The sequence below is a fragment of the Tyto alba genome, unplaced genomic scaffold, assembly GCF_018691265.1.
Source record: "Tyto alba isolate M040663 unplaced genomic scaffold, T.alba_DEE_v4.0 Super-Scaffold_7, whole genome shotgun sequence".
Taxonomy (NCBI): Eukaryota; Metazoa; Chordata; class Aves; order Strigiformes; family Tytonidae; genus Tyto; species Tyto alba.
The window spans coordinates 42,680,731-42,702,973 of NW_024881328.1; the positions used below are offsets into that span (position 1 = coordinate 42,680,731).

The 22,243-nt window shown below is 46.0% G+C and overlaps 1 protein-coding gene across 12 annotated transcripts in view; it reads right to left on the minus strand.

The window, feature by feature from the left end:
• HDAC4 (histone deacetylase 4) overlaps positions 1 to 22,243 on the minus strand; it is a 267,634-nt gene that overhangs the window by 41,315 nt on the left and 204,076 nt on the right. For all 12 annotated transcript variants that reach the window (XM_042783708.1, XM_042783716.1, XM_042783715.1 and 9 more), the window contains 4 exons: positions 21,018 to 21,275; positions 19,116 to 19,302; positions 12,180 to 12,313; positions 4,031 to 4,151 (listed from right to left, as the gene is read on the minus strand). In XM_042783708.1, coding sequence (XP_042639642.1) covers positions 4,031 to 4,151; positions 12,180 to 12,313; positions 19,116 to 19,302; positions 21,018 to 21,275 — 700 coding nt within the window. The remainder of the gene's footprint in view (positions 1 to 4,030; positions 4,152 to 12,179; positions 12,314 to 19,115; positions 19,303 to 21,017; positions 21,276 to 22,243) is intronic.

Genomic DNA, 22,243 nt, shown 5'->3' on the forward strand with positions numbered 1-22,243 from the left:
TGGAGCGCATGAGCTTCATAAAAGAGGAAGACAAAAAATAATCCAGTGGCAAGCAAAGAAAACATGTTTTGACTGAAAGAGCAAAACCAGTGTTAAGTATTGGATAAAACTATCTGCAGTCATTATTTTGCATCTGTAAGAATTGTATCATCACTTTCTGGGCTTGCATATGAACAAATTATCCTCCATTCAAAATTCTGTGGGTTTATAAATGTTATACTGAAACAAGAACACACTGCCTCATATCCACCACCATCGTACGTGTACATGTATGTACACTACATGTGTCTACACACCACAGGCAAACAGGGAGAAGGAAATATGTGCATGTAGACACTGTAAAAGATCTGGAGCACACTGCCTCAGATTCATTGCTTGAGACCTAGTTAAAGCCAACGAAAACTAACGATGAAATAAACTGGGTTGTTTTTTTCCCCCCACCAAACCAGGTTCTTGTTCTGGTCATGTCTATACTGAAAGAATAAATTCCCTTAAATCCTAACTACCAGCTTAGCAGAGCGTGAATTAGCCATGACAGCAGATAGACATTACCGAGGACCATGCTGGTGTCAAATGCATCGCAGACACATACGTTACCCCTGTGACTGAAAGTGGAGTGAATGCATCTGTATTATTAATCTGAGCGCACAGAGAGATTCACTCTTTGATTAGATCCACATGAAAGTTCTTAGATCATCCTGCCTCGGACCTCCTGTCACATCTTTCACTGCTAATCCACCCATTATTTAGATATTTATCTTCTTGACAACAATTTATGATTGCTCTCCGCAAATTAAAAGCAGCCTTATTTACCCAAGTTTAAACTTGTTCAACAGGTTCCAAAGCTTTACACTGTCAAACAAAAGATGAATTTGTATTTTTCATCCTCAGACTTTCAAGGGCTTTAGCAACACTTCCAGGGCTAGAGTTGTGCAACCTGCCTTGAAGGCCACCACCACCTCCAAACCCGCCTGATAAAACACAGCAAAGCAAATCTTTGTGATGCTCGGGATCCTCTGGGGAAACTAACTTCAACATCAGCGGTGGGCTTCTGTTGCAAGTCTCTTCTGCAAGTGTAAAGAAGGGGACTCTTTGGGAAATGAGTAAGACTCGGAAGGAACGAGCTACAGGACAACTGCAGAGGTAAAAGTAATCAGCAGAGCCACAATGACGCCTGCTTACAATTCTGGAAGACCTGAACTATTTACCCCCCTTCCCGCTTTCTCCTAAAGAACTGCCAGATGAAGGGACACCCCCCCTATCGTTTGCAGAAGCTTAAAGAGAAACATCCCATGTTTTCATCCCCCAGCTTTTCCTTTTAGGCTGAGGTTCCTCATGTTTTTTCTTCCTCATAGACATATCAAAGGCAAAGAGTTTACATGGAGTCAGCCAGAAGAGTCGTACACATGTCAAGACACTCAGGTCTAACAAACTTACATTTGCATATGGGAGCCTCACACAAAGCTTTGGTCTCAGACTTCAAACCTGCCACACATTTACGCTCTAACATATTTAAAAGAACCCCACAAAGCTGTTTTGTAAATTTAAAAGCTTTTCAAACTCTCAACAGGAAGGGATGGCTGAAGACATGGCTGCTTACAGGCTTGCTCACCTCTGTACACAAACGCACACCCTGAGGTTTTCCAGGGAGGTTTTCCCAACCCATCAGTGCCTGCAACTCTCGCTCAGGGCCAGCGCCGTGGAAGTTAAGAAACGGGTTTTAGGGCCAGCATCGCTCTTCCCGCCCCGCTCCCAAAGGAGAACTTCCCCCCTGGGTGCTGTGCAGACATCCCAGCCGGGCTCGCTCCCCGCGTCACTCCGGCTGGCTGTGCTGTCCCTGCGGGCCTCTGGCTGCCAAGCCATCCCCTTATTTTCTCCTGCCCGGTGGGGTAACTGGCGGCCACTCCGAACGGTGAAGCTGTTTGCTCTTCCTCCGAGCTTGGCGCTCGGCACGGGCGTCAGTGCCAGCTGTGGCCCAGGCGCAGCTCCGCGGGGAACGGGAGGACAACCGGGCAGCGGGGAGAGGCAGCCCACTGCCCTCGGGGCATGCGAGCTGGCAGCGAGTCCCCCTGCTAGCTGCTCAAGGCTAAAATGGATTTAGGAAACAAGGCCTAAATTCAGCTAAGAGCTACGGTAAAGCCCTTCCTCCCGGAGATCCCGGGGAGCTGACCTGTCTATGGCTGCAGCTCTTAGACAGCTTGGGTCTTTTTTGCAAATTACACCCAAATAGGAAACATTTTGTACCGGAACACCCTCCGGTATCAGAATTATTTCTCTTCGCTACGGGAATAAACTTGATCCCTACAGATTTTTTTAAATGAGTGACGTGGGGGGGGACACAGCAAAACTACGGAAATACTCACAGGCAGAGCAAGAATTTCCCCTCCCTCAGGTTCTCTAAACAAACCATCAGGAATGGTTCAGCAAAACCCCCAAATCCAACACTAACCAAATAAACCGTATCTCCAAATGCGTCTTGGACCTATTGATACAGACAGTGCCAAGAGTCAGAGGGAGCAGAACAATATCTCAGCAGGATCTGACATCCGAATGAGCGGGAAACTCCAGTGTTATCAGAGTCCACCCTAAAAATGTATCTTCAAGGGGTATCTCTGAAAGGAGAGGGGTTAGGGTGACCTCCTGCCCGCTCAGCCCCCCCGCAGGTGGTTAGCACCCTGCCTGCTCCCAGGTGGTGAAGCCAACGGGTCAGATGCCGGGGGACTGCCCGGTCCCACAGCGGCGGATGGTCAGGGCACACGTCCTCACACCCCTTCAGCACTGCGGGCCAGGAATTTGCAGAGAAATCAGTCAGGGTGAAGGTGGTGTCCCCCCAAACGAGGAGCCTTCTCAGATCTACCGGGGAAGATTTACTTTACGGGCTGCTTCTTTCGACTGGTGGGTACACCTTACGCAAGGCGTGAGTTTTACACTACAAAGGATATGACATCATAAATTCTTTAAACTTTACATACTAGTTGTGCTATCATTCAGCCAGAGGTGTCTACTTTTCGCTTCTTTGGGTTTTAAAGAGGTGGTAAGTTAGCTATAAACACAGTGCTAATTGCATGTTTAAACAACTGGCTAATAGCTTTCCTCTTCAGGGATATAATGTATATACTGAATATGTTGCAAAAAACTTTCCAGCTCTTTTGCTGTGACTACTACATCATGCAGCCCATCAAGTTAAACCTCTTTTTTATATCATCCAAAGTCAGGCTAATCCCAAAATAAACTTTCTCAACTTCTGGGTTCCAGAACTGTCTTTTTGCTGATTCCCATGTGAGAACCTGACCAACAGCCCCTCCAGCTGCAAAAAGGTGCAAAATAAAGGGAGAAGATGATGTCTCCACAGAGGGAAGGTGCTAAAATCGATGAGGTTTGGTTCATATGGGGGGGTTGGTTATCTGCACAACCATCCCTTAGATTTTTTGCAGGGCAAGTCTATCTTTTACAACAGATGCAGCCCCGTTTCAGGAAAATCCAGAGTCCAGTGAAAGGGATAAACAATCTTACTCCAAATTAAACAAATGTAAGACTATTTAAGAGGCCCCTGCGTCTTTCCTGAGGATAATCCACACAAAACTGAGAGCTATTTGTTGATGTCTATGCAGCTGGTTGGTGCTGCAGATCCAGGTCCTTAGTAGGGTGTTCCAGTTCCTACCTAGCCATGGAGAATTTTCTAACATGCGGAGCATGTCCGAGGATAAAATAAAATGTCTGAGTTACCTTTCCTCCTCAGGGAAGCCTCCTTTTAGGATTCGAAGACATCAAAGAAAGGAATTTTTAGTTATCTAGGGTTTAGGGATCTACCTGAAGAAAGGAAAACGTATCTTGTACCACTCTCAAGCGGATATTGAGCGGAGGTGGGAGGAATCCTCTTGGGAACTGCCCAGAGCTGAGGATGGAGGCAGCCCCATGTCCCACCCTTCATCCTGCTACTGCTAAGTGTTTGCCAGCCTCAGGGCTGAGGACGGTAGTGGGAGTGCTAGAGGTCAGAAAGGGGACACCACCCCCCCCCAGGGAACTATACCTAGAAGTTTCTTGCTGTCCAGTTTCTGTCTGTTCAGAGGGTTTGTGCCGTACAGCAGTGTATGGGCTTCCGAGTGAACTGTCTGCAGCTCTTCTAGAGTTGCTTTTCTTCCACGAATGCACTGAAAGAGGAAAGAGAAGGAGTGATGAAATCACCGATTAACTGCTTAACTCTCTTAACTAAACTCTCTTAAACTCTTACGTGAAAAAAATTCATTGTAAGACAGGTTTTGGTTTCATCTCTTATTATTAGCTTGACATATAAAGTCATCTTCAGGCTTTTTTGTGTTTTACAAATACTACTGCAGGGCATTTGCTAAATCACACAGGTATTGCTCGGCCACTGAATACTCGGGATTTCAGTTATAAGCCATTATAAAGTGATTTACTGATGAAAATGCATCCTAAAAAATTCTCCCAAACACATCACCTTCCAAACTGAACCTTCAAGCAACTAAGGGTCAGTTACAAGCTTTCTGCTCTAAAACTCATCTCGGAAATCCCACAAGATTCAATGTGCTGCAAACTGTTTCCTTATACAATGATGCAGGTTGAGCTGGAAGCACTGTAGCAAATATGCACATCCCTGCTTTTGTGCGCCAGCTGAAACCCAGAAGGGCAGATGCACACCGAAGTCAAAACCTTGGCTCCACTGGAGATCATGGCAAAGCTTTTACCGCAGGATCCAACTCCACGTTTTACAAACTGCTGATCTTTTCCCATTTTTTTTGCCATAGGGGTCCAGCATACCTTTGGGGCTTACCATTTATTGCAGCCGCCCAACTGCAGTGGAAAATATGTTTGTAAGAACAAACTGCTACTTGGAGATGCTAAATCTTGGGTGTACAAGGACCATGCCATGGCCTCTTGCACAGGAGGGAGCGCTCCCCAGCAGGCAGATGGCACCGGGGGGATATCAGGTATGCCAGAGAAGGCAACCAACTGCCAGCAGTGGAAAAAACACCTCAACTTTTAACTGGGAGCTTGTGACTGCCTCTGAAACGTTGGCAGGGGAAATATGCAGTGAGTTGAGAAGGAGCTAAGGTCAGGGGTAAGTCAAGAGGTGAGAGGGGAAGGAGTTACTTAGAAATGTGGATTGCTTTGCTTCAGAAACATGTATGCACTCCCCCCTCCTCCAAGAAAAAATAATAAAAGAAAGGAGAAGTATTTTATATGGCTTAGAATTACTTCACGGTTATTTTGTTGTGATTTGGACTGAAACATTTTCAAAGGAGTTGTCACTTTGAGGGGTTGTTTCCTACAGAAGGAATGACAGAATTATTCCCCTCCACAATAATAATGCTTAAATATAAATAGTGAAAAGCAGAATGTTGGAAGGCTCTGTGAAAGCCTCTTGTAGGGGTCCCAGAGTCACCCAAAATGTGAGCCTCAGCAACGAGCATCCCGCTGCGCAGCCCACACAGGATCTCATGCACGCGTCTCCTGCACAGCCCTCACCCTGGCTTTCCTCAAAGCCAGTTGCTTTTTTAAGACTTCCGTGTTCCTGGAGAAGCAGAGTTTCTAATGAGAAAAAAAAAAAAAAGAAATCATGCTCCTAAAAAGAACAGACTTCCAAATGGAAAGCTTGTTCTGAAGGGAAGGTCAGCCCGTGCCTCTCGCTCCCGAGCGCTGCCGCGGCTCGGAAAGCCTTGCCACTGCTCAGAAAGCCTTGCCACTGCTCAGAAAGCCTTGCCACTGCTCAGAAAGCCTTGCCACTGCTCGGAAAGCACTTCCGTGTGCTCCATGCTTTGCAGCAGAGTGCTACAGATGAGAGGCTTCAAAGGCATCGGCACTTCCAGCCAAGCAGCTCCCGCTTTCGGACCGCCGCCGCCTCGGGCTGCAGCCCGGCCCAGCCACAGCACCCCGGGCTGGAGCACGGGGACTCCAGGACCTCCACATCTGAACAAAGTCAAGGGATTTTTTTTTTTTTTTTTTTCTTTTGGACTCAAACCTTCAGCGTAAGCCTCCATCATGTGTTGCAAAGCGCACAGGAAATCACTTTGCAAAACCGCTGGAGGTGTAAGGCAGCAGAAATCAAAGCACGGCTGGAGCGCTCGGCCGCCCTGCCTCTCCTAATTTTGGCACTCCTGCTTTCCAGCTCCTCTTTCATTTTCTCCGTGCTCTGCTCCACCACCTAGGTTTCCTGAGGTTAATGGTGAGGCAAAAATACAGCATCCCATTAAAGAGGCAATAATCACAAAAATGCTAGACCCGGAAGGGATGGAAATATCTGGCAAATCCCCCTTGAACTTTTATCCCGTCCTCCTTTTTTGTTCGTGGTAAGCCTGTCTCAGTCCCCCCTTACAGGCTTTTACAGCTTCCCTCTAACCCATATGCCGACTCTCTTCCTTTTGAACAAGACGTACTGACCCATTTTCAGCTGCTGCATTTAGGGGATGTACAAAAATAGCATTTTGTATTTCTTGGCGCTGCGTGAAGACACCAGGAGAACGGCCGCCCATCGCAAGAACATGCTAGCTCCTCCGTGGATGCAAACTAGCTTCGGCTCCCCAGGATGAGGAAGGGCTGTTCCCGTTTAAAGTAGGTGGCCCTACCAAGCCACCCAAGCTCCGTGCTCTTTGGGAGGGTATCGATGCCACCCTCCCCTCCCTGTGACACCCACAACCAAACAGAAACAGCAAGTGGATGGAGAACTTCCTTCTGTGCTGCAAGTGGAACACATTCAAGGGAAAAGCTACTACTTAGTGAAACAAATATATATCACAAATGTCAGAGCAAACACTGCTTGTCTAGAAAGGATTATGGTCAAGAGGCTTTTGCACCTTTCTCCTCTCCCAGCTCATGCACCGCAAGCTCTGTCTTTGGCTCTGACACAAAGACAGCAAGAAAATAGATTCAATCCCCCCCCCGAATAAAGTTAGAGAACACAACACATCCCTCACTCCTGTTTCCAGACTCATGTCTTGTATCTCAGTCTACGGCTCAGCCTGCTGACCATGCTCCTAATTTGAGCAGTTCTTCACTTCCTAAGAGCTCTTAAGTCATGATACTCTTATCTTTGAGGTTTCGTGCTGTCTATTGAGCTTACTCATTCCAAATTACCCTTCCTTTTGTCTAATGTCCTTCCTGGCAGCTAAATCCTGGCTTTTCAGCTCAGGAGTTGGCTTCTTAACCCTGAGGAAGTAGTTGGCTCTTTACCCCATTGGCTCTTTACCCCATTTCCTCGGTGCCTCTCCCTGCATGAAATCTGACTTTCGCGATGCCACACCACCTCTCCTCTCCTACTGCTTTATACACGTCCTTCCTCACTCTTCATCCATTTCCTTGGAGCCACTTTTTCCCTTGCATCTTGGAAAAAAAAAAAAAAAAAGAAAAACCCCACTAGTCTCTTAGTTTGCATTTTATTCACCCTTTCACCTCATGCTATTTCAAAAGAACAGGGTATGGATCTTGAGGGACCGTGAGCTGGATCTTGCTTCAGCTGCGGCCCCCCCAAAAAGCCATGAAAGTAGCTATAAAGTTTCCCTCCAGAGACCGGCTCCCCGGGCACCGCCGCCGCCACCAACCTCCCGCCTGCCCTCGGTGTTTTGCGATGGGAAACCTTGGCCCTGGAGCGCCTCTGCGGAGGCTGCACCGCCCGGTCCCATCCTGCACACCGAGCGGCCGCCCAGCCCGGGGTCTGATTTTTCGTGTCCGTCCTCCCCAGCTGCAATTAACCTTCAGCTCACAGTCCTCGTGCTTTAACCAAGGCAGGATTGCTGCCAAGACGGGCTTGGAGATGGACCCTTGTTGAGGAACTCATTCTTCCCCATCCTGGTTGAGCAGCCCGGGGATCTGATTACCTCTGAAGCACACAGCTATCGATTTCCTCGCGCTCTTGATGAAGGCTGGGAGGATTATACTATACTGTGATTTCGGGTTTTTGTTTGGGAGGCAGAGTCTTTTATTGAGATCGCCTCAATTAGTATAATTGTTGCTTTTAAATTCTGAACGTACACCAGAGTAATTGTCGTATTTTATAAAGCTAACTTAATGAAACAAGCAATACTCTCAACCACAGCTGTCGTTAAGTTTGGACGACTGCTTTCACTCCGAAGGGTCATCTTTAAGTTTGTGCAACTCTGCCAGACCCTTACCGATCACACTGCAAATCTGGTGCATGCTTTCCCCTCGGCTGGATGTAAAGCAGTTTTTGGACAACTTTAGCAAATACATATCGGATTCACTACTGAAAAATGAGAGGCGGGGAGGAGAAACAATGTGTTTTTTTCTGTTCTAAAAATATTCATGCCCCTTCTGGATCACTTCTATTGCCTCTGAGAGAAACGGTGGGAATTCAGCACTTGGCAGGTTGTCTAGGAGCCTCTCGGCTGCCTGATGAAAACAGGTTTTAGCTTAGTTCATTTCTGAAATTTCAAAGCAAGTATTTGTTTGCATGCCTGTTAAAAATATTTATTTGTGAGCCCTTTTCTGGCTTGGGGCATGTGTGCAACAGAAACACCAAAAGAACACTTCCAGGAGACAGACACTGAGAATTGTTTGAGCTTGCATAGGAAAGCAGAGCTGGAATTTATTTGCAGCGTGCAGTCGCGGGGAGGAATGAGAGCTGTTAAACTCCTGGAAGAGGACAGGGATCCACTGGAGTCTTGTCTGATCCCACACAGTGTGCATGGGATTATTTACCATGCAGGGAGCTGTGGTTTTAAACCATGTCAAGCAACTACTTGCAACCAACAGGATCAAACTATATCCACACCCGGACCATAGCAAAGGGCTGTTAAGAAAGGAAGGGGAAACGTGAGGATACAGAAATGTCAAAGTTCAAACTGTCCTTTTACAAATACAAGTTGTGAGAAATGGATTAAACCACCTAATCACAAACAATTTTCACACCAGGCCCTTGGGCTTACTGAACTGGCTTCTAATGTCTGAGGCACAGGACAAAAGACCTGCAACAGTGAAGACAAAAATGAGCGTGCACAGATGTGTCTGTCAGCAAGACCAGCTCAAAAAAAAAAAAAAAAAAAAGGCATAAAACAGAAGCTCAGCAAAAAATTAAGTGTACAGCCTGGCAAATTTCTGAGTGCTATAATCCAGGTGTTGCTGCTGACTCGCTGCAAACCTAATTTGTAATAATTCTGAAAATATTCATCTCCTTACGAGTGCCTATAGGGCTGGCTATGCAGATGGAGCAGTTATAATCCATAAAAAAAAAAATGTAGATACATAACAGGCTGCATCACCATCCTTACATAAACAGCTCTGCTAAAGTTTTGCACATCACGCTGTCCTGCATGGAGCTTCAACATCACAGAATGGTTTGGGTTGGAAGGGATATTTAAAGGTCATCCTGCAGTGAGCAGAGACATCTTTAACTAGACCAGGTGGCTCCAAGCCCCGTCCAACCTGGCCTTGAATGTGTCCAGAGATGGGGCATCTACCACCTTTCTGGGCAAGCTGTCCCAGTGTTTCACCACTGCCTTGGTAAAAAATTTCTTCCTTATATCTAGTCTGAATCTACGTCTCTTTAGTTTGAAACCATTAGCTCTTGTCCTATCACTAGAGGATCTACAAAAAACTGTCCCCATTTTTCTTGTAAGCCCCCTTTAAGCCCTGGGAGGCCGCTCGAAGGGCTCCCCGGCCCCTTCTCTTCTCCAGGCTGAACCCCCCCAACTCTCTCAGCCCGGCCCCCCAGGGGAGCTGCTCCAGCCCCCCCAGCATCTCCGTGGCCTCCTCTGGCCCCGCTCGAGCAGCTCTGGGTCCTTCTGCTGTTGGGGGCCCCCGAGCTGGCCCCAGCACTGCAGGGGGGTCTCCCCAGAGCGGAGCAGAGGGGGAGAATCCCCCCCCTGGCCCTGCTGCCCCCCCTGCTCTGGCTGCAGCCCAGGGCACGGGTGGGTTCTGGGCTGCGAGCGCACGGGGCTGCCTCACGGGCAGTTTTCCCCCACCAACACCCCCAAGTCCTTCTCCTCAGGGCTGCTCTCAGTCCTTTCATCCCCACTGATACCTGGGGGTTGCCCTGACCCAGGTGCGGGACCCTGCACTTGGCTTGGTTGAACCTCATGAAGTTCACATGGGCCCGCTTCTCCAGCTTGTCCAGGTCCCTCTGAACAGCATCCGGTTCCTCCGGCATGTCAACTGCACCACTCAGCTTGGTGTCATCAAAAGGCAACAGGGATTTGAAAAAGTAACATGATTACTAAATGTAAGCGTAACTATTAGGCCAGACTGCAAAATTCCTTCTAAATCAAAGACTGAAGCTTTCTACATGTTACTTCTATTGCATTCCCATCCGTGGGGTACGGTCACAAGTCCATCGTCCCAGGCAATGTCAACAGCTCATGCCCATGCTCCAACCTAGCAGCAGAGATCCCTCGTGAAGGAAACCCCTACACTGATCACACTCTGCTCACTGATAGACAAGTTGCAACTGAGAAAGACTGACATGCAGGGAAGTGCTGAAACGGCTTTGCAACGTGGAAAAGAATGACATTGGTCACGGACAATAGGAAGTGAATGGGCGGCTCCAGAAAACACCCTACCAAGGACAGAAGAGTGAAGGGATGACGTAGGAAGGAGATGGGAAAAGAGGGGAAGCTTGTGCCCATCAAGCCCATGAGAAAAGTTAAGATAAAGAAGGAAAGTTTGATGCAGGTGTGGGCAGGACTAGTAGATGGTGGGGGTAAAGAACCGGAACACTAATGAGAGAGAAGCAAGGGCAATTAGAGCAGCTGGTTATCCTGAAATGGCATAAGAGAGCCATCAGAGAAGAAAACACTGGAATTGAGGCAGAAAGCTAACCTCACATATTTACTGTTTTCAGAAACAAGAACAGTCAAGGTGAGGTTGAACTTCACCAATGGTCAGGAGGGAAACACAGGCGGAAAGCAAGTGAACAATAAGAACAACTCCAATTGGGAGAGCAACCGAAAATACCAAATCAAGGAAAATAACAGTTGCCTGGGATCATACAGTGAAGAACTTAGACATTGGAGAACATCCGTAATTTAAATTTAGGAGACAAGGCAATTAGTACTGCATAAGTTAACTCCTGCTTCTAAACAGAGGAGCTAGACAGCAGTGGGGTACTTTTTTTTTTTTTTCTTTTTCTGTCCCAAATAATACACACAAAACTAAATTAACCAGGTCCCCATAGACAGAAACAGGTTTTAAGTTCTTCCTTGCTCTCTTCAGGGATAAATACGGGTAGGACAGGGAACTTTAGCCAATGGCAATGCTGCCACCACGTGGATGTCTCTTCTGATTGCTCAGAAAACATTCCCAGCCAGATGCCGACAGAAATCAAATATACCGTGTGCTTCAGTCCTCTCAGACGCTCAAAGAATTGATGAGCACAGACTACCATGAATTTATCATCACTGCTATTAGTTATGAATAATAATTGTTATTAATCACTATTATTAGTCTTTGTATTTCGGAATCTAAGCTGCTCTCTTAGTTTGCCTCGCTCTTAAAATATGTATGTCCAATAAAGTTAATTTAACCTCTTGTGATGGCATAGTGCTTAGTTATATCCTCCTACCCTCATTCTTTTTACAGTATCTTCATTATAGTTGTCCATTATTTATCAAAGAGTATTAAAAAAGTTATTAAACCACAGAAATACCAACTTGTCGCTCCACAGCTTTTGTTGCCATGACTGGAGTGATAACAACTAACACGGCTACTTTATGTTGTGCTCTTATCTTTGGCTGCTTCAAAATGCAATGCTTGGTAGCCACTTCCAGTTTATAGGCAACAGGACCGAAAATTACAGAAGCAGCTTCATTGGCAACATCGGGCAAGAACATTCTCCAACCTCTCACGAAATTTCTAACAGTCATCGTGATGCAATGAAATCAGATTGCTAGAAAAGTACTCCTGACAGACGCGCACTCCCAAGCATAAGCAGACATCTAGGAATGGATTAAATTTAGGCCACATATGGCAAAACACTGCCAACATCTGGAGCTATAAAAATTTCAAGCCAGAACGCAGTATAAAGTTTGCACATCCAGGTAGCAGTCAACAGCCCGAGCTGCAGGTTTGGTACAAACGCTCTTGTCGAGACCAGAAACCAACCCCCAAAACCGCTCATAATCCAGCAGTCCAATCAGCCAAAGAAATCTAAATTCTCCGTTTTTTTGCCAGGCCCACCACCTCATCTCCCCCTTCGCTGGTATTTTTATTACCTCACACTTGCCACGGAGACCCGTCTCCTGGAGCCGGGACCAGATGCTCTGGATCCTCCCCGCGTGCTCTGGGTGGCTGTTGGTGTTTCCACAGGTACACTGGTGCTTCAGCATCAAGGTGTCATATACAAGGCCTGCGGCAGAGATTACAAAATTGCTCTCAGTTAAAAAAAAAAAAAAGAACAAAACCGAAACTAATTTGCCAGATATATGGAAAACCCCCTCTTTTTTATTTATTTATTTTTTTTTTTTACGACAGTGCTTTATATTCAGCTGAACACTTCTTGACAAAGACTGTGTTTCACCAGGAGCCACACAGCTCTGAGAAATGAAAATCCAAGATGCTGCTTTGAGACAGCACCAAACCTGCAATGATTCCTTCCTCTGGAAATCCTCAACAGATCCGGTAAAGAAATTAGTCACCAAGATTTTTCTGCAGGCTTAAGGTGTGAGAATGAACAGAAGGAGGTGACAACTGAAAGCATCAATATGAATCCAGAGGTGCCAGCATAGGAATGTGATCTAGGAGGGGACTGACTTGCAACTTTTCTGCTGGGTACTTCTATAATTGCTGCTAAAATTACTCCAGGGTTTGGGATTAAAAACCAGAAGGAATAAGTCATTAGCATGCACTATGTTTCATAAAATAGTTTGTGCTGGAGTCTTTGCATCAACATTATTTGACAACATGCTAATTAAGGCTATTAGCACACACTTGGGCATAATTATTCAGCACGATATGTAGGTATTTAGCGGCGTTGTTTCATTTGAACGTGGGAGTCAGGCAGCTAAATCCCCTTGCATTACCAAGTATTTATGGCATGACAACAGCGTAGGAGACTTTGATTCATGCTCCAGAGTTGCCCGGGTACGTTTTTGGAAGGGGAGTTATGATTTCATAGCCAATGTTCCACTGGAGGAAAACAGCAGGTCCTCCACAGAGACGCAGTCCCAGTGGCAAAAGACCTTTTTTTTTTTTTTTTTTTTTCCACTCAAGCAAAGGAGGCACAGTTAAATGTTTAAATCTACCCTTCCCTTCAGCCAGAAGCTCCAGAAAAGAGAACAAAAGGGGTTGAAATTTTTTTTTTCCCCCCAAGGTGTAAGGTTCCTTGAAAGAAATATCTGCCTGAAAGCGCAGTATAAAGTTGCAAATCAAAGGTCTTGACGAGAATCCAAAGCCTTTGAATTAGCAGCAAAGGCAGGAGCTACTCCCAGATCCCGACGTTAAAGGGTCTGCACTCCAACCGATACCGCTCCCCCGAAATCAGCAGGGACACGGCCCAAGGAGCTTTCACCCAGCCCGTTCGAGTACCCATAAACAGTTTGCAACGGCGCCGACTTCAAAGGGGCTTGTAAGAAACCAGCCCCTGGGAACACAGATGGACACGTAGCCCGGAGCTGCGCGCCGTGCTGCTGCATGTACCCAAGCCTGGCTCGAGCTGCAGTCACACCTTTTGCCTGAGCGTAGGCATGTTCTGCCACTGAAAAATTTGGCTTTCCCCTCTGAGGCAAACCCTGGCACTGACACTTTCAGGTATTCAGCCTTAGGGGAAGTATCTGGCAGTTCCTTGCTTTGCTGTAAGAGTGCAAAGGAAAAAAAAAAAATACAAAAAAAAAAAACCCCAAGAAAACCCAAACCACATTCAGTTCTAGGAAGAGAACATAGCACTGGTTAATTGACTGACTTTGGGTTAGCCAAAGTTCAATTAAATAAGATCGTGCCGTAAAGTTCTGTAGAGGTCTCCCACGTTTGCTTCCCAGCATCAGGAGCTGCTGGGCAAAGGCAAGCACAGTAAATGTCACCTGAGAAGAAGCTGTAGCCCAACAGTCAGGCTGGCTGTCCATGAGAACTCCCCAGTCTGAGTTTAAACAAACTAGCGCAAGGTCTGCAGTAACCTCCCCTCAGGTTAACTTATCTTTGAAGAAAACTCACCTTCAGGGGACATCATGCATTTTGACAGAGTATTTGTTACCCAGGAGAACCCCATGTAGATGTCCTCTTAAACAATATGGGACTGCACTAGAGTTGGCTAAATCGTTCATATTAAAGAAAGGAAAGTGGTTCTGCCTTCTCTGATTTCCAGACATAGCTACAGGGGCTACAACTAGGCTTTATAGATTTAAACTGCATACGTACCTATTCAACATATATATATATATATATATATATATATATATATATATTTTTTTTTTCCCCACAGTCCACAACTAGCCTTGAACTTAAACAAAAAGAAGTACCAGCAGCAAGTCATTCATCAGATAGCTGCTGACCTGTCTGGGGGGAACCCCAGCTCCCTTCAGCCCATGGGCATTCTGCTGTTGGAGGTGGCAGGGCCAGGACAGCACCCTCTTTGGCCACCGACCTTAGAGACCAAGGACTAAAAGATGGTGCTCAGGTGGTGGCCAAAGAGAAGGGCAACGGGAAAGCACACTGCATGGAGCACAGGCAAGAGAGAGCATCAGAGAATTCTCTAATGGAACTGGGAAAAGTCAAGTAAAATATAATATTGGAAAGCTATGAACACAAAGCTGTACCTCATCGGCAAAGGCCACTCCAACCTGGAGATAAATCCGAGGCAGGTTCATGCCAGATCTTCGTAAGTTTGTGGGAAAAAAATCAAGCATTTTCAAGTAGTGTTTTTTAAGCAGCCTTTTCTCACTCGCCTTCTGGATGCCCAGACGATGCCTAATACTGTAGCTCTAACAAGTATTTTCACTACTTGGGAGCTGGGCGCAACCTGACAGTGAATGATACTGATTGCACTGCAAAGTTAAAAGGGGTCTAAGACCATTTCAATACTCGATAGGTGAGTCTGTGTTGCAAGTTTCTTTTTAAAGGGTGTTTTCCCCAAGTCTTTAAGATTTAAATAGTAACTCCCGAAAAACTATCATGCTGCAACTCAAGGTACACAGGTAAAGCAACACCCAGCCAGATTAAAAATCTCCACCTTGTTCTCTATTTTGTAGCTGGGTAACCCTAGAGCCTGGCAGGGCAGAAGCCAACACCGATCAAACCAAAGATAAATGCAAATGAAAAAACAGGTTTTTTTTTGCATTGACCTTCTATTCTTCTGCTGTTCCCTTGTCTTCCTACAGTGCAGCAGATCTGCCAGGTCTCTCCCAGGCTTTCTGAAGGAAACTTGGTGTCACCTCAAAAGCGGGCAGTGGCATTTATCAGCTCAACCTACTCGGCGGCGACTGCGAGCGCGGCACCGCTGAGAGCACAACCACAGGTGGCTGTGGGTGAGATCCCCGGCTGCACGGACCAGCAGCTCCTCAGCTGCACCCGCAAGCGCTGGGAAGCTGCACGTGTTTAAAATACGTGCATGCATCTAAAATGGGTTTTGGCAACTGAGCCCATTCAACCTAGGTAGACGAAAGGGTTAAAGAAAAGGTTTTCAGAAAAGGGTGCTAGGGTGCCTACTCATCTCTGTTTGTTAGCGGAGGCTACGGGGGGGGGGGGTGTTTATAGAATTTGGTTGATCTATAAAGTTCCACCTTCCCCCATGACTCAGTGATAACGGTAGGATTTCAATGAAGTTCTTCTGTACTGTAATCGCACGTCACTCAACACTTCTCTTTTTGAAAAACCTAAACCACTGGAAAGAAGGGAACTGTTCCAAGTTCCTTCCTGTGGTCAGGGACACTCAGATGAAGACACACACACACAAAGGAAAGCTCGGCAATTTAAGCTTAAAATACGAAACTACATTGGCCATTACAAGTTAAATTAAGTGGTGCTGGAAGCAATACTCTTTAAGACATGAGAACAATCATTTTTAAAGGTCAGCACTAAAGCATAACCAACTCGCTTTTCTTGGCAGAACAAACATATGATTTGAGGTTCAGATAATTATATTGCTCTGCACAGGAGAGAATAAATGCCTTCATCAGAAATGAAAAATACTTTAATGCAGAACATCAGAATAATTTGTGGAACCATTTTTACAGGAGATCAGAGACTGGATAATTGGAGCTATGCAAATTAATGGCCTAACCTGAGAAGTCTTATTCAAGTGTGTAGAACAGTGCGTGCAGAAGTACTCATTAAAGTCAAGGGGGCTACTTGTGCTAGTGAGGACAAGTTCAAGGACTAGCTTTCTTTTATATGGTAGTAGGAAGGAAAATTAAATGTCATGCTTCGGGACATAAAACTGATCACTTGAAGAAGTCGGGAAGGGCACTGTTTTCACTTTCATGTGGGGTAATGCACATCACGTTTCAGAGGTGTATTATGTTGGTCTTTATACCTTTGAAGTCTCAGGTACTGGTCACCGGCAGAGACAGGAAAATAAATTATACATAAACCCCAGAATTTTAAGCTGTCTGGTCCTAACTCCGTCCAGAGAAAGCATTAGCGTAGCGTTTTCTAGATAATATCCCGAACATGAAAGTGATGAACAATTCCTTTGTCTGCTGGACAATAACTGATCTCTTAAGAGCCACATTTGTGTCTTGAGTGATCACAGTTGGCTTCATTAGGGCCACTGGATGAAGTTTGTTTTTTCCAGCACTCTCACAAAATGATCACAATTCAAACCTTAATTCCTCTGAAATCCAAAGCACATAATCGTGTTAGGATCAATCTCCAAAGCAAAGCAGCCACTTATCAAACAGATGGATTATCCTAGTGAAGAAGCCGCCTGATGCACTTCAGCACTGCTTGCTTTGAAAAATACCCAAGACTTTAATTTCCTGCCTTTCAAAGAATAGTTCAATCCTAGTGATTAAGCTTTAGTATCCACCTCCAAAACCACAATTTCCGACACACCGTCGACAACTTCAAGAAAACATTAGCAATCAAACTCACACACACATGCTCAGCAGCTGCAACGCCTGCCTTGTCTCTGTGCTTGCATGCCCACGGTAGTAGGCTCTTTTTGCCTGCTGCTGTTAAGCAGATAGTGATGGTTAATTAAACTAGTCCTTCACCTTTTATGTGAGGTGAAGGACTAGATGTAGGACTAGTAGAAAGGTCTCACCTTTCATGCTTTGCACCTTTATTAGTGGCAGTGAATGCCCAACGCTTCCTCCCTTGACAGCATTTTACTGTGTTTTTCCTCACCTAGCATAAATGCAGAGAACTGCAGGAGAGAGGAGGCAATGGAAAAACCAAGCCCTTGGAGTCCTGACATGGACAAACGCCACGCGAAGGACATTTTGCAGGTGAACTACACTAAGCATTCTTCATATCCTTGCGATGGATGAAAGCAATGCGATATTCCACCTCCTACTTTGAGCCACTTCTTCTTGTTTAAACCCTGCCTCCAAGGAAAATAAATTGACGTTGCAACAGTGTCTTCAAAGCAGCACAGCTCTCAAAATCTGCATTCTTACCGTTACCTGTAATTTTAAATGAAATTTAGAGGCATATATCTGAGTCAAGCTTATATCCTCTGGTAGGAAATGTTATTGTATGTTCAAAGTCTTGCATATGATTGACAATGCAACTTAAATACCGGAGAAGGGAAGAAACAGAGGGAATGCATAATCTCTGAAAAGTAGGGCCAGGCTTCCTTGTTTTTAAAGCACCAAGGTTTTGGTCTAAGTGCTCAACTTTCATCTGGTTTGACCGTGAGCCAGGCGACTACCCTTCTTTGCACCCTTGGCAAAAGCCAAAATCTAGAATAATCTTGCTGTAACTGCTTGCATTAGAAATGCAGGTTTGCTGAAATTCAGGGTTTCAATATTAACAACAAATAGAGACTTAAAGGGCTGATTTGCAAAAATGAGATACTGCCTGGGCTTTTTCAGAGCTGATCACACATGCTTCCCACCCTGCAGCTAGCAGCTGAAGAACAAAGTCGTATTTAACATATCACTATTACTATACCATCAGTGTCTGAAAATAAACCCGATTCACAGTGCTGATTCTAATGATGCAGAAAGTGTGGGTTAAGTAAGAATAAATGGATAAGTGAAAGAGAAACAAAATCATGGGTTGCTCTTATTTGGGCGTTCTAGATTTTTTTCCCCCTTCCTTTTCCCAGGGCACACATCACATTGCAAAATGTTCATTCACAAAATAGAGCTTGACATTTGAGGAAGAAGGCGGACTTCAAAATAAGTCCGCCTAATCTCCCAACATAGGACTTGAAAAGTTGCACATAAACGAAATTTCATCTGTTACTAAAGCTATTGAATAGACAGAAAGGATTTTGGTGGAAAAAAGTTGATTGTCAGGATTCAGGAAGAATAATTATTTTTTGCCTTTAATCTTTGTGGGGAGATGAACACCTTCTTTGCACTTCTGGTTTTCACTTGACAAATGCAGAATTGCACCCGTAACTTTCCTTCGAGACGAAGACTGAACAGGTAAGAAAACACTCGTCAGTCTGTTTCCCTGTTCAAGACAACTTGAAATAACCAACTCACCTCGTTTTTCCTAACCTACAGGCACAGACTCCTGGGCAGAGATTGCGTTACAGAAGGAGGGTAGGCTGGCACAGAGCCTGGAGTGGATAACTTATGGCATGAGATTGCACAGGGACTGGAGTAGGTGCAGAAAATACAGCCAACAGATACTGAGTTTGGCATGCTGTCCTTTTTCAATAACACTGCCTCTCTCCGCCTTGCATCTAAATCAGCTTTATCACAGCATATGACTCGTTTTTTTTGTTTGTTTTTTTTTTGTTTTTTTTTTTTTTTCCTGGAGATACATAATTAAAGTACTGTGCTATGCTTCTATTGATTTTTGCAGGCTATTTTCTGTCTGGACTATAGGGTGTCTGTCCTTCTGGGAGAAGGGACAAGCCAGGACGACAGGGTATAAGACAACTGAATCTTATCCTTGAAGAAGACGGGATGTTATGGAGTCCCCGAAGGCAGCTGAGACGCAGACCCCCAACCAGACGGCTTTGCAGGGACAGGGCAGAAAAAAAACCAACACAGGGCGAAATGATAAATAACCACAGCCCCACCGCCCCAAAACGTTACCTGTTGTGAACCTTGGCTTAGTGGGTGGCTCCTGGACGGACATCGGGAAGGTGGCCGAGGCGGGTGAGGACTGTGCACGGGACAGAGGCCGATGCCCTCCGAAAGAGACGGGCATGCCAGCTGCCTCCAGCGACGCCTGGTAGTTTCTCAGCTGGTGAATGCGTTGCTGCTCCAACAGAAGAGCTTGCTGCGGGGGAAAGAAGCAGGGAGCTGCTGAAAGTCTGCGCGGTGCCTTCATGAAAGGGTTTTAAAGGATTTTTAAGGTTCGCAGGCTTGGACTCCTTCTCCTGCTAAACAAGCGCACGCAGATGCATAAAGCAAATCAAGATGTGCACCTTTGCAGAGCGACGTCAGGCAAGCACAGCACGTTCGAACCCCAGCCCTGAAGCTGGTGCACACTGGCAGGGTCATTACTAGAAGCAGCTCCATCCTCCCCACGGGACTGGCCTCGTCTTCCTCCCCCTGTGCTCCCACCCTGCTGCAGCGGTACATTTAACAGCGCACCGCACCAGGCCATGGAAGGAGGCCAGCTCAACCCGACCCCAGGCAGGAGAGGGAGTTTTCAACGGAGCTGGCTCTCTGCACAGCCACAGCATCAGCTGGACAGGCTCTTGGTCAGAAGGGATGGCTGTTCCAGCTTGCCACACCGCAACCACAGCCTAACACGGTTCCTCTTTTCTCTGTTTATTCCCTCTCCTCTTTGAGGCAAAATAGTTGCAAAGGACAGAATGTTTTCAAGACCCCTCAGGTGCGATCACGCGTTCAGGATTAGGGTGGAGGGGTTGCATTTTCAGAGGAATCTTATCGCCCTGGTCTGTCATTAGCAGCATGTTACATTTTCTTTATTTGCTTATTTACTAAGGCAGTGAGGCTCAGATGTGACAGCAGAAGTCAAAAAGCAGTTTGCACAAGCAAGGGTGGCAACGGCACTGATCTTTCAAGGCAGCGCTGTCACGATGATAACGCTGCTCAGTAAGGAACCGAAAATTCAGTCTCTGAGTAACAACAGGCAGAGACATCCACGGGGGACAGGCGAGTCAGCGCCGCCCTGCTAGGACGAGGCAGGGAGCAGGGAGATGGGGCTGACTACAGGGAGCAACCCATTTGCACCTGATTCACAGCCGCTGCAACTGCAAACCTGGCACAAGTCCGTTTTCCCTAGCCAAGGGCTGTGGATTTACTCAGAGCGCTACACCCTGGCATGGCTACAGCAATCTGCTCTTGGCTGCAGATCCCGTGCGGGCGTTACGGGCGGCTGTAGGTACAGTCAGACGCTGAGTGCTAAGGGCTGCAAAGATAAGCAGAGCGCTGATGCCTTAAGAGAACTGCAACCTGCTCACCCTCATTACCGCTACCACAACTGACAGATTTTGGGAGACTGCCATGTAATTGGGAAGATTATGCTACGCCACTTTGTTACTGGATTTATTACTTGCAATCCACAAGCCTCTGGTGTTTACCCTCAGAAGCGAGCCCAGCTGCGATCCCCAGTTGTGAAGAAGGAACCCTCTCCAGTGAACCACATCCTTCATTCCCTTATCTAGCCTTTCTCTGGGGCAATTTGTTTCAAAACGTAAAATCCTCTGCTAGTATTCAGTGCTCAAAAATGTTAAAGATGCACTTTGTGTCTTTAACAAAGCAGAAAGTGGTTCAGGGGCTGCAAGCACGTTGCGTGTGTTTTGTGCAGGTGATCCAGATTCTCCCCCCTGGGACTTCCGAGTTGACACGGTGCCTCCAGGGAAGGATGGCACTGATTTGACCTGCAGGTTCCTTTACGGAGCAAATCCTCAAGAGCTGGTTCTCCCTAGCTTCTTCCCCTTCGAGTAGTATAAGGTGACTACCAAGAACCAAAGATCTCCTACAAAGAAGCAAGTCCCAAACTTGGTATTTTTGTGAGCTCACCTGACGGAAGAGCAGCTCCTGCTCAGCCTGCCTCTGCCCAGACTCCAGCTCCTGCTGCGGCTCCGATTCCTCCTCATCACTCTCGATGGGTTCTTGCTTCACTTGCACCATGTTGGCCAGCCCTGGGGCCTCCTTTTGGCTTGCGACTCTGTCGCTGTATGGCTCCTCCAAAAGGGCTTGGTGTTCCCGTAACTCTTCTTCTGTCTCCTCAGGGTGGCTTTCATGCTGGCGAGCTGGTTCGTTGGGTTTTGATATAATCTGAAAACAACCCAGATGTTAACTGGTAAGTAAAATGTAACTCATCGCGGGTAAAGTTCACTCTGTTCTCCACAAAGAACCAGCTTCATGAAAAGAACAGTTGGGAATTATAGCTTTTATCTTAAAAACTAGGTCCAAAACAACCACTCAAGGGAAAGGTCAGGTTAACCTTGGCATTAAGTGCTATGAAATCCGGTGTCCTAAATAATGACGGCCCCTTCATTTTGCACTTGATTTGTCCTCTGAAGAAATAAAAGCCTCTTGTGCCTGCACACCTGTGGATGCTACTCCATTCACAAACCCACAGAGGAGAAGCATAACAACCATCGGTACATCTGGCAACTAAATTCTGAAAAAAAGTAAGAGACACAAACCCTCTAAGAGGGTTTCTGCTACCTTGTTTGCCCAGCTTCTCAAATCACACCCTGAATTTTATCTGTAAAGTGAGAGGCCGTCTTAGAAAGATTCCTCTGAAACGTGCACTCTTATGAAGTTAGTTAGGAGGAAACTGAGGACACTCAACTTACAGCATCTGCACAGAAGCAAACTGCAAGAGCAGCGTCATTCTAACCAGACCTTCCTAACTAGAGACTGGGAACTTCTCTGAAAGCCGCTGCTAGAACAAAGGGCACAATATAATTTTCACTGTAATTCACACAGGCTCAGACTTTTTGAAGGTTCCTTGGCAAGATAAAACTCACAGTTGTCTGTCTCAGGCTGCTTATGATTATTTGGAACAACAGAAAAAATATACGTGAACTGGTTTTAAATCCAGCACAGGTAAATAAATCAATTTCCTTTCTTTAAAAGAGCTCAGGCTGTACCCATTTCATAGGCTTATAAAGAAACTGCTGAACTTTGAAAGTTGTCAGGGCAGAGCTTTAATAAGGATTAGGTCATTGGTATGAAAAGCAATATTGATTTTAAATCTAATAAAGCTAAATCAAAACACAGTTATTGAACACATA